Here is a 16,531-nt window from a genome sequence, read left to right as displayed (position 1 = left end):
ATTAAAATTGTCTATCTCCATGGAAACAAGCAAGTAACTCCCCCAGGCCAAATTACTGTTTAGGTCTGTAGAGAAGGCGGAGGAGCACACTCACAATTTTTCAATGTAAAAAAGGTAAAAAGGTAAAAAAAAAACCTAAAAGCTCATATAATATGATGCACAATTCAAGATATATAGTCATATTTAATGCAATATAATACATAATATATATATGAATACAAACAGGTGGCGGACATATTATGGCATTAAAATTATATATCTCCATGGAGACAAGCAAGAGAAGTCACCAGACCAAGTTACTAGTCAAGTTTATAGATGGGCCCTCTCACAATAAAAATGAAGGTTTTTCAAGGTATTTTGTAGCAATAAAAACACTGTGCTACATTCCAGACAAAGCAATAACATCATGGTGACCAGCATCTGGCAGACTCCTACCTGAAAAGTGACACATTGCACTTTTATAGTTGTTAATATGCTGTTCTATATAGGGGACTAAACGTGTATTTTGCATCAGTGGAGATGATCTGATGAAAAATTCTTACAGAGTCACTTACAAATGTTTATGGCTTCAAAATATAGAACACAGAAGTAAATATTTATGCTATTAGTTGCATTACTATCAATATGATGGACCACACTCATATATTTAGTTACTGCTTGGCCAGACCACTCATCTCTGCCTTAAAGTTTGAGTGACTTCCAGCCGCCCCGGTGCAGGGCTGTGGTCAACACATTGGTTACTTTGGCAGCCCTATTTTAATTAAAGGTTGAATAGTGACAGCTATGGACTCCTTGTGTCGAACTATTGAGCTGTGGCGTGCGGTTTTTGTGTTTCTTTAGCTGAGGTATGTAGGTGGAACAAGGTGTTGACTTATTAAGTGAACTTAGACATGCAGGAGAAAATGAGCAGGACTCCGGTACGTGCCGCGGTTTGGGCTCTAGCCTATGAGACACATGCAAAAATCTTTAGTTGTTTTTCTTCAGGTTCCTTTTTTTTACATTTCATGAATAATGGCCTCTTTTAAAAATGTGCTGCTGTCAGTTCTTGATATAACCCAGGTTTTCCTCTTGCTGTCATTTCAGGTTTTAAAATCAAGGAGCTGATATGAAGAGAGCTGCCAGGGCTTGTGGGATGATGGCTCCTTTACACCGAAGTTTGTGGCGAAGAAGTTGGATGCTACTGGTGTACGTGGGCATGGAAATGCTAACGCTAAACGTCCCAGTTGCCATGGGAACCCTCGAGCTTCAGCTGGACGAGGAACAGCCAGCGAGCACAATCGTGGGTGACATTAGTGCGGGACTACCACCAGGGGTCACTGCATCTTTATACTTTATTTCGGATCACGAAGGGACGGGCGTCAGTACCGATCTGGACATTGATGAAAGTACTGGGATTATCAAAACTGCAAAAGTTCTTGATCGTGAGCTTCGAGATCGCTACAATTTTATTGCAGTTACTATGACAGGTGTGACGGTGGAAGTTACCATTAAGGTGAATGATATAAATGACCATGCACCAACATTCCAGAAGAAACGCTCCACTTTTACCATCGCGGAGCAAACGGCTATTGGGACGAGATTTCCGATTGAGCCAGCTCTTGATGCGGATAGGGGCCAGCTGACTACGCAAGGCTACCTAATCAAAGATGGCAACTTTGCACAAGCTTTCACCTTAGAAACCAGAAGAGGAAGCAATGAGGTCCTCTATCTAGATTTGGTCGTTAATGTGATTCTTGACAGAGAGAAACGTGCCACCTATACGTTATCCTTAGAAGCATTCGATGGTGGTTCCCCAAAAAGAACAGATCAGATGATTTTGGATATTACCATTCAAGATATCAACGACAATGCTCCCGTTTTCAACCAGAGCCGCTACCATGCCATAATATCGGAGAACCTACAACCAGGAAGCAACATCTTACAGGTTTTTGCGACCGATGCAGATGAAGGAAGCAACAGCTTGGTTTTGTATGAAATTAACAGACGACAAAGTGACCCTGATCGTTATTTTGTCATCAATCCACTATCTGGAATTATAACTCTTAACAAAGCATTGGATTTTGAAATGAGAAGAGTTCATGAGCTGGTTGTTCAAGCTCAAGACAACGCAACACAGCCTGAGGTAACCAATGCTTTTGTGACAATACATGTTCGTGATTACAACGACAACCAACCTACGATGACCATAATTTTTCTTAGCGAGGATGGGTCTCCAAGGATATCGGAAGGTGCTCAACCTGGACAGTACGTTGCTAGAATTTCTGTAACTGACCCCGATTATGGGGAGTACGCTAACGTCAATGTCTCCCTTGAAGGCGGAGATGGCAAATTTGGATTGACGACCAAGGATAGCATTATTTATCTGATGTGTGTCGACCAAATTTTAGATCGGGAAGAACGAGACAGATATGAACTTAGGGTTACAGCAACGGATGCAGGAACTCCACCGCTAAGAGCTGAATCTTCTTTTACCATCCAGATTATAGATGTCAATGATAACCCTCCATTGTTTGACCAACCAGTTTATCGTCAAACAATACCCGAAGTTGTTTTTCCAGGAAGCTTTGTCTTACAAGTTACAGCAAGGGACAAAGACCAAGGACCAAATGGTGATATCAGTTACAGCATCTTGCAAGACCCAGATTGCTATGCTAGCTGGTTTAACATAGACTCCAGTACTGGAATTATAACCACGCTTTCTCAGTTGGATTATGAAAAAAACCCCAACCCGAGTATAACTGTCCTGGCAACAGATGGAGGCAAACCGCCGCTGTCTTCCACTGCGGTCGTCAACATCAACCTACAGGATATTAATGATAATGAACCCGCTTTTGACAAGAACTCCTACAACGTGTCTGTCAAGGAAGATGCGGCGCCAGGGACATGCATTCTAGAGGTAGGACCAAGTTTATGTTATGTAAGCAATGTTGGTTGAACGTTCATTGTAAAGTGCGTTCATTGTTATAGTAGAGCTGTGTTTGCTTCTATGAGGTATTAATTGTTAAGACATAACATTTAGATTTACCATGTTTTTTGTTGTTTTTTGAAAATGCTACTGTAAGCAGGGAAGGGCCGTGTGGTGAGGAACGCTGCATAGAGCTTCCTAGTTATCTAGGCTTGTGAGTCTTGTACAATTGACATGAGCTCATCATGCTAACCGTAAGATGGATTTGAATAGTGTGCAAGAGAGATCGCAAGATTCCTAAACTTGCATGAATAATTCAGAAAAACACTTTAAATATGTTTTCGATTAGGGAATGTTACAAGGTAGAAAGAAAAAAGCATTTTAGCATATGTTTAGCATAGAATTTAGCATGATACCCCCCCCAATTTTTTTTTCTCAATATTTCAAACACTGATGCATCCCTCATTAGCTGTATATATATATATATATATATATATATATATATATATATATATATATATATATATATATATAGGCCGAGAGGGGACCACCTTTTTAGGAAGATTAAGAATTCAACTGCGCTATCCCCAATTTAAAACCAGCAACACCACCTAGAATTAAGGAGTCTAGGGCTCGATTTTAAACCGCAGGTAGACCACAGGGGTGAGCAGTGAGTTCAAACCGAGAGAGTGCAATTATTACAAAAATGTATTACTACGAGGGTTAAAAAATCACAATAAAACACTTTCCATAAAAACAATGTTCACCGGCAAGAGCCAAATGTTAAGTTTCAAGATGGCTTGCGGGGTTCCCAGCTTGCTCCTGGCTCCTCCAGGCTGCACCGCCGTGCGGACCCTGGGGGGGAGGGCACAGAACAGGTACCAGTAGGGAGTATAGATGTTGCTTTTCATCTGCCCACCCCAAGCATCGCCATCTCACCATGCTGGACAGCGGTAGAGCCGTCCAGTAGTAGTAATACACGCTCGTAGCAGAATCAGTCTATCCTCCGGTCCCTCGCCTCCTCCAGCCGCTGCGCCGCGTCACTCCTGGTTGCGTTCCTGGCTCCTCCAGACTGAAGTCACCGGGCTGCTCCTGAAAGGGGACAGAACAACTGCCAGTGGGGGATACGGTCAACACTTTACAAAACCCACTCAGAAGCGTGGCTGACTCACCTCGCTGGAGGGCTGTTGAAAGCCGTCAAATAATAGTAGTGTCTGCCCGTAAAAGCAGTCAGTCCTTCCTCCAGTCCCTCGTGCCTTCCAGCTGCCGCGCTGCGTTGCTCCGGGTTTGCGCCTGACCCCTCCGGATCACCCCGATGCCGTCTCACCAGGTCCCAGCTTCTGCCTATAACTCGCACCCTATGCTCGGGCTGCCCTCATCCGCACTTTGCACTCTCATTCCCCCGTGTGTCCTTCCTCCTCTCTGTCCCTTTTTTTTTTGCTTGTTACTGTCTCTCCGATCCATTTATCAGGCCCTCGCTGGACTCCACACCTGCAATCAATTGGGAACAGGTGCACAGCACCAATGTCCCTCCCCCATATTCGGCAAAAAGGTGGGGCCACACCCCAAAACTCGTCCAATCAAAACAAAACAGTTCAAAATCATAATATGCAACAAAGGGCAACTAGAAATCAGGACAACATGTTAATTGTTTAACAATTAATTATACAAAATACCAAACACAACATGCAAAACATAGGCCATATTCCCACACATTTTATATATATATATATATATATATATATATATATATATAAAAAATGCCTTACACTCGTAATGCACTTTACAGGCTTGTCAAAGCCTCTCAAAGCGCTACACTATAGTCACAGTCTGCCCTGGGGCAGACTGTGACTATAGCAATCATATGTATATTATAGCAATCATATGTATATTATATATTTATATACATACATACATACATACTGTATGATACTGTATGAGTTTTTCATGGCTGATGTCAATATCGATTGTTTAGAATACAGAGCAACTGATGGCTGATAAGCTCTGCCCTGATATTTTTAGGATGACAATTTTAATTTACTACAAAGCCATTTTTTACCACAAACCTATAAGAGTCATGTTTTCTGCAGTCTAATTAATTGTGCAGAATTAAAGTGTTAAAGTGTGTACAAGCTACTATGACCTTGTTTGCTATATACACATTTTACTTGCATAACTTTCTTGTCATAAAGTAAAACTGTATCTGAAACTATTTCCATTTGACCTATCTGTTTATCCGTGTGCAAATATTGTATAACCTACAAGAAATTGGATGGATAAGAACCTTACATTAACCTTGCCACTATCTATTTCCCGACACCATGTACAACCCAACTCCCACAAAGCCCACACTATTGCTTTTAAACATTTTGAAGACGCACTTTTGGCAAACACATTAACTTGACATTGACACAGAATTTTATGCTTCAGCCTGGACTTATCTCCGGGCGATGGAGATGACCTGTTCAAATGGAAAGCTATTAGATAAAGTGCAAAAGAAAAAAGTGGCTACTCCGATTCTTTTCATTCCTACTGAAGAGTTATTTTTAAGGCTAAAGCTGTTTAAATTGCAATGCCTTATTGAGGATTTACCTGTGGTTTCGGACCAAGATGATTGCCTCTTTGGCTGTCCTCCCCTTCACCTCTCCAAAGGTTTCCAGGGTAACACAGCTCCCTGACAGGTCCAGTGCAAAAGGCTTTATCGCACATTCACCGGCGTGGACAAATTTAGGGCTTTATCCATGGAAATAGATGTCACTTGAGTCTGAAAAGGCAGCGTAAATGAGGCTAGTTGAGCGTGAGAAAAAATGGCCCCAGACAAGAACATGAATACAAGTGGAGACAAATTACAGCAAGCTTTAGGGACGCAGCTCCTTCCATTAGAACACATTGTTTTCTTAAGGAACTGTTGATAGAACAATGTGTATTTAATTTCAGTTAAATTCAATTCATTTTATTTATATAGCACATTTAAAACACAGTCTCAGCTGGCCAAAGAAAATTTGAAAATAGGCAAAAATAGGCAAAGAACATTAAAACAGTAAAACACCAAGATATCCTGTCTAGCTAGACTTAGAATATTCCATAGTGTGGGCAGTGCCACAGAAAAGGCTTTGTCACCTCTGGTGTTGAGTCTGGCTTTGGGCATAGCCAGCAGGAGCTGGTCAGCTGACCTCAGGGCTCTGGGTGGAGTAAAGGGCTTTAGTAACTCCCTCAAATAAGGAAGATGCATAGAGTGCACACATTTAAACACAATCAATAACATCATAAGTATCATCACAAGTTCGGATTGGAAGCAGTGTTCAACTAAACTACTTATGTCGAAAGGTGGAAAACTAGCATTAACATGAGTAATGTTTGAATAAAATTATACTTTTCAGACACCACACTTTTGCTCCTACTTGAAAAGTTTATTACAGTCACAGTTCTACTTGAGTAATAGATTAGTCTCTGTATTAGCATTCCTACTTGAGTAAAATTTTGGTTACTCTTTCCACTGTGAAGAAGTATAAGTGACAAAAAAAAGCTTACAATATGAGAATTATTTGAACATTTGAGCTTGCACCACTTTTTCACTTTTGTGGCCTATCCTTTAAAAATACCAGATTCGATATTCAATGTTTTGTCCTTCCAGTTGCATTAACTTCAATTTATAAATCAGATGTTATGTCCAGACAGTTACTTTTACTTCTACTAGTTATAGTTTCCCTAAACTATTTTATTCTTTTACTTGAATAATATGATTTTGAATGAATGGTACTCTTACTTGCACAATCCAGCTTTTTCAGTTCCAATATCGATTCCGATACTGGAGTTACTTTAAGTATCTGCTAATACCCGATATTAACCGAGTGCATAGCATAGCATTTCTTTCCACCAAAAAAAAAAAGAAAAAAAAAAAAGACTAAACCAATCCAAATGTGCTATGCAGTTGCTGAACAACTGTGTATGAATAAAAATTCAAACATTATGAGACTTTCTGGACCAACAACCAGTAAATACTCTTATTACATCAATTTAAATGGAAGACAATAACTAATATCAATATAGGATCAGTGCATCACTACTCTTGCTTGAGTAGAATGTTTGGCTATTCTACCCACCTCTGGTGAAGAGAGCATTCATTTATTGAAATCACTAATACAGAAAATGAAAAAGCTAATTTTCATAATATTTGCAAAGGCTTAGAGTCCATTGAATGATTACTATTTGTGCCAGAATGTAACATTTGGAACATTATTCATTGAGTTGGACAAATGCATTCTATTGTTCTTAGGAAAGACACTTCACCCATCTTGCTTGGTATGTATATAGTGTGCATTAGTGAAAGATGGCTAATCCTCAAACTAGGTACTCCTGACCAAGACCTGCAGTAAAAGTGATGAACTCCTGCACAATAGGTCAGAAGCAGAGAAGAAATTTCCGGGTGGCCACTTTAACGTCTACCCTAATCTTTCATCAAAACGTTTTCAAATAAAAGTACGCTGTCCTTCAAATAACATTTTCTTTGCTTGACCTGAACTACACTATATGCATTACTTTGACTTAATTCCACCTGACACCTGAAGTAGAGTTCAGCAGCAGGATTCAGGAGTTTGAGCTCTTGCAAGGCCCAGACGGGTTTTTGGCTCTAGGTCCGGCCTTGGGGAGAGGAGGCTTCAGCGCGACTTCTGGCCCGAAAGTAGAAATAGAAGCTAGGGAGGTTTCAAGTGGGAGGTCTCTAATTATAAATCACCCAAACCACATGGACTTGAGGAATGAAAAATACCGTGAAACTGATTCTGTAACGTAGTACGAGAACAAGAGCATAATTCAAAACTGTGTGTTTATTGGAAAAACTGGTTTTCTGTTTGAGTGATAAAGTTTAATGTCTCGGAAGATCCAAGCCATAAATAATATAGCTGATTCATTTCCAAATTTCAGTTTTGGAGAAGCTGACAGGATATCAAATTTATATAGTTTTGTAATTGAATTTGGAAATGACTTCAGTAACTCAATCACTGTACAATGTGTATTTACCTGATATTTCTTTCTTGTAGTTCATAAAACACCTTTTACTCTGCAGTGTATTGTAAACACAGTATTTAGTAATAAAATGAGCTTGAGTGAGTGATACTGCCTACATTAGGCATTTGGCATTATGGTTCTCATCCATTGAAATAGCCTACTTTTTAGGCTATTTTATTGGATGAGAACCATAAGGAAGCTACTGTCATGGAAAGACATTGTTATCCAGTCAGAGACATTTTTGGATGAGAACCACATGGAAATAACTGACTGTAACCCAGACAGTTGTTTCAACATTGGGTACAGGGTCTTTAAGATTAAGGTAGTCTTCATTTACCCATTACCTTGTTCTCTATTTTTTAAAAACATTTATTGAGATTTATGGATTTATTTATTTGGACACTTTTTATATGAAGCACTTTGGGCAGCAGAAGTTGTATTCAAATGTGCTATATGAAAACCGTTTCAAATGAACTACAACCCCAATTCCAATGAAGCTGGGACACTGTGAATAGCACAAAAAATAAATAAATACAGAATACAATGATTTGCAAATCCTTTTCAACCCATATTGAACTGAATAAACTACAAAGACATAATGTTCAAACTGAACATTATGTCTTTATTGGTTTTTTGCAAATATTCACTCATTTTCAATGCGAGGTCTGCAACACGTTCCAATGAAGCTGGGACAGGGGAATGTTTACCCCTGTGTTACATCACCACTCCTTTTAACAACAATCAATAAGCGTTTGGGAAGTGAAGATATTAATTGTTGAAGCTTTGCAGGAGGAATCCTTTCCCATTCTTGCTGAATGTACAACCTCTTTTGCTCAGCAGTCTGGGGTCTCTGTTTTTACATTGTTCTATTTGTATTGTGTATGTATGTATATGTGTACGGCGACCTTGAGAGCCTTGAAAGGCGCCTAACAAATAAAATGTATTATTATTATTTAATACCATACTGCCTGAGGGATTGAAGGCCACGGGGTCACAGGCATTCAATGTTGGTTTTTGGCCTTGCCGCTTACGTGCAAATTTCTCCAGATTCTCTGAATCTTTTGATGATATTATGGACTGTAGATGATGAAATCCCTAAATTTCTTGCAATTGTACATTGAGAAACATTGTTCTTAGACTGTTAAACTATTTGCTCACATAGTTGTTCACAAAGTGGTAAACCTCACCCCATCCTTGCTTGTTAATAACTGAGCCCTTCGAGGGGGATGCTCCTTTTATACCCAATCATGACACTCACCTGTTTCCAATTAAACCGTTCACCTGTGGAATGTTCCAAACAGGTGTATTTTAAGCAATCCTCAACTTTCCCATTCTTTTGTTGCCCCTGTCCCAGCTTTATTGGAATGTGTTACAGGCATCAAATTGAAAATGAGTGAATATTTGCATAAAAACAATAAAGTTAATCAGTTTGAACATTAAATATTGTGTCTTTGTAGTTTATTAAGTTCAAAGAGGTTGAAAAGGATTTGCCAATCATTGTATTCTGTATTTTTTTTAAAGTTTTACACAGCGTCCCAACTTCATTGGAATTGGGGTTGTAGTTCTGTTTTTCACTTTTTTAAGCGAGGTTGGGGAGTAGCAGCCATTTTGGAACCTTATTTTTCTGTTTTTCATTTTTGAAATATTAGCAATAGTAGAAATGTTTTCTTGCCTTTCTGTCCACACCCTGTATTCTTATCAGATCTCACCTTGTAACCTCATTGGCCCCGCGTTAGCAGACTTCTCAACTCACCACCCCAGCACCGGTGATGGAATATGGGGTGTCTGTCATTGCTCAACCTGATTACCGACAGGTAAACATTTAAACACAGGAAGAAGTAACTTGAAACTCCAAAGTAGTCAGAAGTGTCCCATTTCAATTTATTACACCTTTTAAAAAACAACTCTGATTAACACAAAAAAAATACATTTAAAGGGCCCATATTATGTAACCTCGCTGGGGGTGCGAAGGAGCCTGAGCTTGTGCGGAAGGTTGAGCGTTACTGGCTAGATATAATCGGCCTCACCTCCACTCACAGCTTGGGCTTGAGAGGGGCTGGACTCTCCATTTCTCTGGCAGTGGCGGTGAGCTGGTGTGGGCTTGCTCATTGTCCCACAGCTCAGCCACCGAATTTTGGAGTTCACCCCGGTGAACGAGAGGGTTGCACCCCTATGCCTCTGGGTCAGGGACAGTTCTCTCACTTTTGTGTCAGCAGTGCAGAGGTCCCGGCTTTTTTGGAGTCCCTGGGAGGGGTACTAGACAGTGCACCAACCAGGGATTCCGTTGTTATCCTGGGGGATTTCAATGCCCATGTGGGTAACAACAGTGACACCTGGAAGGACGTGTTTGGGAAGAATGACCTACCTGATCTGAACCCGAGCGGTGTTTTGTTATTGGACTTCTGTGCTTATCACAGTTTGTCCATAACAAACACCGTGTTCGAGCACAAGGATGTCCATCAGTGCATGTGGCACCAGGACACCCTAGGTCGGAGGTCAATGATGGACTTTGTTGTCGGGTCATCTGATCTTCTACCGCGTGTCTTGGACACTCGGGTGAAGAGAGAGGCTGAGCTGTCAACCGATCACCACCTGGTGGTGAGTTGGAGTGAGTCCGTCTGCTGATGGAGGAGGAAGCTGGACAGACCTGGCAGGCCCAAGCATATCGTGAGAGTCTGCTGGGAAAGTCTGGTGGAACCCTCTGTCAGCGGCGTCTTCAAAGAAGGAGTCCTATTGAGCCTTGTGGGCTCGTGGAACTCTTGAGGCAGCTGACGATTACCGGCGGGCCAAGTGTGCCGCAGCTCATGCAAAAACTCGGGGTTGGGAGGAGTTCGGGGAGATCATGGAGGAGGACTATTGGATAGCCTCAAAGAGATTCTGGCAAACCGTCCGACGCCTCAGGAGGGGTAAGTAGGGCTTCACCAACACTGTATACAGTGCGGGCGGAGACCTGCTGACCTCGACTGGGGATGTTGTCCGGCGGTGGAAGGAATACTTTGAGGACCTCCTCAATGTCATAGTCACGTCTTCCGACGAGGAATCAGAGACTGGGGACCTGGAGGTGGACTCGTCCATCACCCTGGCTGAAGTCACCGAGGTGGTTGGCCAGCTCCTTGGTGGCAAGGCTCCGGGGGTAGACGAGATCCGTCCCAAGTACCTCAAGTCTCTGGATGTTGTGGAGCTGTCTTGGCTGACATGTCAACATTGCATGGAGGTCAGAGACAGTGCCACTTGATTTGCAGACCGGGATGATGGCTCATGGGAGTTTGCCCAACCAATCCACATTTGCTTTGTGGATCTGGAGAAGGCATTCGACTGTGTCCCCTGTGGTGTCCTTTGGGGGTGCTCCAGGAGCATGGGGTCTGGGGCTCTTTGCTAAGGGTCTCTGTTTGACTGGAGCCAGAGCTGTGTTCGCATTGCCTGCAGTAAGTCAGACCTGTTCCCAGTGCATATTGGACTCCGCCAGGGCTGCCCTTTGTCACCAGTTCTGTTCATTATATTTATGGACAGAATTTATAGGTGCAGGCAGGGGCTCGAGGTGTTCTGGTTTGGGAACCACAGGATCTCATCTCTGCTGTTTGCAGATGATGTTGTCCAGATGGCTTCATCGAGTCAGGACGTGCAGCAGGCACTGGGGCGGTTTGCAGCCGAGTGTGAAGTGGCTGGGATAAGAATCAGCTCCTCTAAATCCGAGGCCATGGTTCTCAACCTGAAAAAAAGTGGCTTGCCCTCTCTGGGTTGGTGGTGATTCTCTGCTTCAAGTGGAGGAGTTCAAGTATCTCGTGGTCTTGTTCACGAGTGACGGAAGGATGGAGTGTGAGATTAACAGGTGGATCGGTGCAGCATCTGCAGTGATGCAGTTGCTGCATCGGTCTGTTGTGGTAAAGAAGAAGCAAGCTGAGCCATAAGGCAAAGCTCTCGATTTACCGGTCAATCTATGTTCCTACCCTCACCTATGGTCATGAGCTCTGGGTAATGACCGAAGACCGAAGATCTCGGATACAAGCAGCCAAAATGATTTGGCCAGGGGCACCCTTAGGGATAGGGTGAGGAGCTCGGTCACACGGGAGGAGCTCGGAGTAGAGCTGCCACTCCTACACGTCAAGAGGAACCAATTGAGGTGGCTCGGGCATCTGTTCAGGATGCCTCCTGGACACCTCCCTAGGGAGGTGTTCCGGGCATGTTCCACCAGGAGGAGGCCCTGGGGAAGACCCAGGACATGCTGGAGGGACTATATCTCTTGGCTGGCTTGGGAATACCTTGGGGTCCCACCGGAGGAGCTGGAGGATGTGTCCGGGGTGAGGGAAGTCTGGGAGTCCCTGCTTAGACTGCTGCCCCCGCGACCCAGCCCCGAATAAGTGGGAGAAAATAGATGGAGGGGTACATATTATACTATTTTCTGATCTATTTTATAAAGTTGTTTCCTCGTCAGAAAAATACATAATTGTGCTTTGCTTCATTCAAACATGTTTAACAGAAAAAACATACATGTGTTTTTGAAACAATAACAACATTCTAATGGGGTTGACGGGCTCAGTTGGTAGAGTGTTTTTTCCACTGATCAGAAGGTTGGTGGTTCGCATTCCACTGTTGAGATAAACAAATGTGTATCAATGTGTGTGAATGGGTGAGTGGTTCCTTGATGTAAAGTGCTTTGAGTGCCTTGAAGGTGGAAAAGCCCTGTAGAAAAATAATGCCTTTATAGGACCTTTAAATTAAAATGCATATTCTACATATTTTAACTAAACCCTCTGCCTTCTTACTCCAAATTTTATCCATTACCCTATGCCTGTCTTTTTTGTTATTCCTTCAGTGTGTTCTAACAGCTCTTTACTGCTATCTGTCCGAACCATGCACATAAACAATTAACTCTTGCATTTGAAGCTTCTGATCACGTTGTTGTGTTATTTACAAACTGTCAAACTGACTGATTTCAGCTGTGGTGTGGAGAATTCCAAAGCGAAAAGTACTTTAGTGGAGTAGCTCAGAGCGGTCTTGGGTCACTGGTGCTGGTGGAGGTCCTGGTGGAGGTGCTGGTTGAGATGCTGGTGGAGGTGCTGGTTGAGGTGTTGGTGCTGGTGGAGGAACTGGTGGAGTTGCTGGGGTGCTTTTTCGTTAGTGTTGTTACAATACTCAAATTTCAAACTTGTTTTCGATTGTAAGGAAGATATGTGATACTCAATACCAAGCATGATAAAAGAAACTCTTTAGACAATAGAATGTGATTTTCAACATTAAATGGTAGTACTTTCTTTTCCCCTCAGTGGTCCAGGTAGGTCCATTGTGGTCCACCAGTGTATACTACTCTATGTGGTGTTATACTTGTCCTGATAGTTTCAATACTAGTTTTAGCATTAGTATCACATTTTTGATGAGGCCCCATCTACAGGCTTTTTCCCTTAATAAGCGGTTGGTTTTGGTGCTCCAGGTCAGCAGTCATTCCGAGTGCAGTCAGAAGTGGCGTCAGAGGGTTCACTTTGTGATTGTAAGTAAGGTAAGGTAAACTTTATCATAGGGAAATTCATTTTCTGCATTTGACCCATCCTTTTATGCAGGGAGCTATAGCTGTACAGCACTAAACCATTCATCTCCAGATCTTGAGCTTGTCTTGGTTAGGACTACCTTAGAAGATTTTACCTGTATTATCAGTCAAACGTTTGGACGCCCTTTTTCAATAGTGTTTTTTTTATTTTATTTTTTTATTTCCATGACTATTTGCATTGTAGATTCACACTGAAGGCATCAAAATCATGAATGAACACATGGAATGAAGTGAAATGAACACAAAAAAATAGTTACCCTTTGCTTTGGTCTCTGCTTTGGACACTTGCCATTTTTTGAACCTGATAAGGCACAGCTGTGAAGTGAAAACCATTTCAGGAGACATCATCAAGAAGTTAATTGAGAGAAGGTCAAGGGTTTGTAGCACTGAGGCACAAAGCTACTTTTGAGGAATTTGAGTTATTTAACCATTTTTTTTCTTTACTATGTAAGTCCATACATCTTGCATCATATATTTAATGTCTTCTGTGTGTATCTAAAGTGTAGAAAGTAATAAACATAAAAAAAACAAAAAACATTAAAGGTGAAGGTGTGGCCGCTGAATGGTAGTGCGTCATGCGTGTTTTGAGTTGTCTCCCTTAAAAGAACATAATGGCTGTTTGGGGTTTTTGACACTGTTTGTTGAATGGGGGATGAGTGAGGTCCAAAGCTGCTGCCCCCTGGAGGCCTAGTTGGACGCGGTACACATTTGCTTGGCGGCTCATGTGAGAACAGACTGCTCTCACTCAGGGTGCCAACTCAGACTCCAAACATCCCAGCACGACATCTCCCCGCATATTAAACACTGCCTCACTATAACACAAAGATTACAACTAAGTACACATAGGTTGTTTAATTAGTATCCATTATGCAGATTATGTGGTTAAATCTGGCTTCAATCAAGACCAAAACTGCTGAAGATGTGGGCAAAATGGGTCCAATAGTCATAATTTGGTCAGAAAACCACAACAAAACTAGATTAGAACTCTATTAACCAATAGGAATACATAAGGTTTGAATAATGTCTCCTCAACCCAGGTCTAAATTAGGGTTCAAACAGGTTTTGCCCATGACTAATTCAGAACCAAACCAGGTATAAGCAAGAACTAAAGTAGGTCTATAATGACTAAACCAGGACAAAACCATGATCAGCAAAAGCAGGTCTTAAATTTTGAGCGTGATCCTGCTCCCTGGACCCGCTCAGCTCTCCCGCCTCCAACCCAGCTCTTGCCTGCCGGTACAGTCGGTCCTGTCTCAGACTCTGCTCCTCACGCTCTGCCCCTGGACCATGGCCAACGCCCCGCTCCCGACTCACCGATTGACCCACGTTCACTTTTTGCACTTTGTAAATAAACACTGTTAAACTTTTCCCGAGTTCTGTATCTTTGGTCCCTTGTGCTGAGCGTTACGACAACACCATAACTTTCTCTACACAAATTTATAGGTCTACATTTCATCATACGTTATGTAATGGACCTTTAGTGACCTAAACTACAACAAAATGTGTGATTACTAATAATTATAGGCATGCAGATAATTACTATAAATCTGAGATCAACTTTCGATCACAAATATTTGCTTTTTAACAGTTTAAAATCAAAATGATAATTTTTTTAAGCAACCTGTACTGGATTATGGAGCCATAATATACATTCAGACTTTAGCCTCTACTTTGAAACCTTTCAATTCACTCTTTCACTCAGCCCTTTGTTTTAACAGGTGATTAATTTAAAACCCATTACTGTACAAACTATGAAAAAGTAGGCTGGCCATCGCTATCTGTCAGAAGAGAGCAACACTGTATGAAATTTATTTATAAGGAGCTATGACGATGGCAGACTGGCAGAATATCTCACTTGTTTGTCCTTGTGATTCTCATGATTGTCTATGTCTATAATTTGGCCACTCTATAACTGAAATGAGAAAAAAACCTTTTGGTTATTTTGTTTCTCAAAAATGAAATATATTTCAAGGACAAGCAAAACTGGATACTTTGGTGCCCCAAATACACTTTAATAATATGGTGATAAGCATTTATACTTTTTAATGTTTTAAATTGACCTATGTAGTTATTTTGTTTGTAGTGTTCTGTACTTGAACAGGGCTCTCATGAAAAAGTGTCTGAGTGCACTCATTGGGCTCTCCCTGTAGAAATAAAGATAAAAAAGAAAGAAGTGTTGCATATTTTATCATTTTATCACTACTGTGTTTGCTTTTAGGAAAAACATTTGATTAGACAAACTTTTATACTTTTCCCCCTTTGAACATTTGTGCATGTGTAATTGCTTGCACTCCAATCCCAAACTACCTTCTCTGATTAAAGCATAATTTTAGTAACATAAGTCACAAATCAGTTTTTATATCTGTGAAATCATTATCACCACAATGTGTTTGAACTAACCATATAAGAGCTTTTTTACAGTGCAGAATGTGGCTGGACACTCCCTCCCATTCACCCTACTCTATGTTATTCTACTCATAGTGTAATGAACCCACACCGGTGTCAGGCTAACCGTGCCTTAGGGAATCATTGACACCTCATATCTGTGTTGTTTTCTGTGGCTACAAGGGATTCTCAAACTGAGGGTAACGAGCTTCTCTGTTCATATCAGTATCAAGATTTGATACAAATTTTTATCTGATTTTTAATACGTTTAACAACATTACTGCAAAAGACATGTCATTTCCTAAACAGCTGTAGTATTTGTGATTTATCAATTAAACCATTGAATTCTACTCTCCATTCAACTCTGGGAGCATTGACTCGACAGCAGTGCAGCGTGGAGGGTGTATTTACTTGCTAATCAGTCTTTCCTCGGCCTTATCAGATCTTACATCATTCCTTGTTAGATTGGTGTTACCCTGGTGTTAGCATGGTGTTATGGTACTTTTCAAACTCTGCACCCCGGTGCAGAGTCCGGTGATCGACTCTGAGCCGCTGTCAACACCCAAGTCCCCTAAGAAGCTGATTACAGAAAAGCAAATACTGAAACATGGGCATGACTGAAACACAACACGATAGACTACGCAAAGTGTTTCCTACTCGGACAAATATGTCATCGAGAAAGAAGGTAATGT

At 41.5% G+C, this 16,531-nt stretch overlaps 1 protein-coding gene across 1 annotated transcript in view; it reads left to right on the top strand.

Annotated features, from left to right (window-relative positions):
* Positions 1-16,531, top strand: part of LOC117380430 (protocadherin-16-like) — a 392,551-nt gene that overhangs the window by 26,581 nt on the left and 349,439 nt on the right. Inside the window, exon 2 of the mRNA XM_033977238.2 lies at positions 1,084-2,896. Within this exon, the coding sequence (XP_033833129.1) occupies positions 1,106-2,896 (1,791 nt within the window). The 5' untranslated portion in view covers positions 1,084-1,105. The remainder of the gene's footprint in view (positions 1-1,083; positions 2,897-16,531) is intronic.

The sequence above is a fragment of the Periophthalmus magnuspinnatus genome, chromosome 13, assembly GCF_009829125.3.
Source record: "Periophthalmus magnuspinnatus isolate fPerMag1 chromosome 13, fPerMag1.2.pri, whole genome shotgun sequence".
NCBI classification, from domain to species: Eukaryota; Metazoa; Chordata; class Actinopteri; order Gobiiformes; family Gobiidae; genus Periophthalmus; species Periophthalmus magnuspinnatus.
Note: the sequence above shows the minus strand (reverse complement) of the source record. Positions and strands in the feature narration are given on the sequence as shown.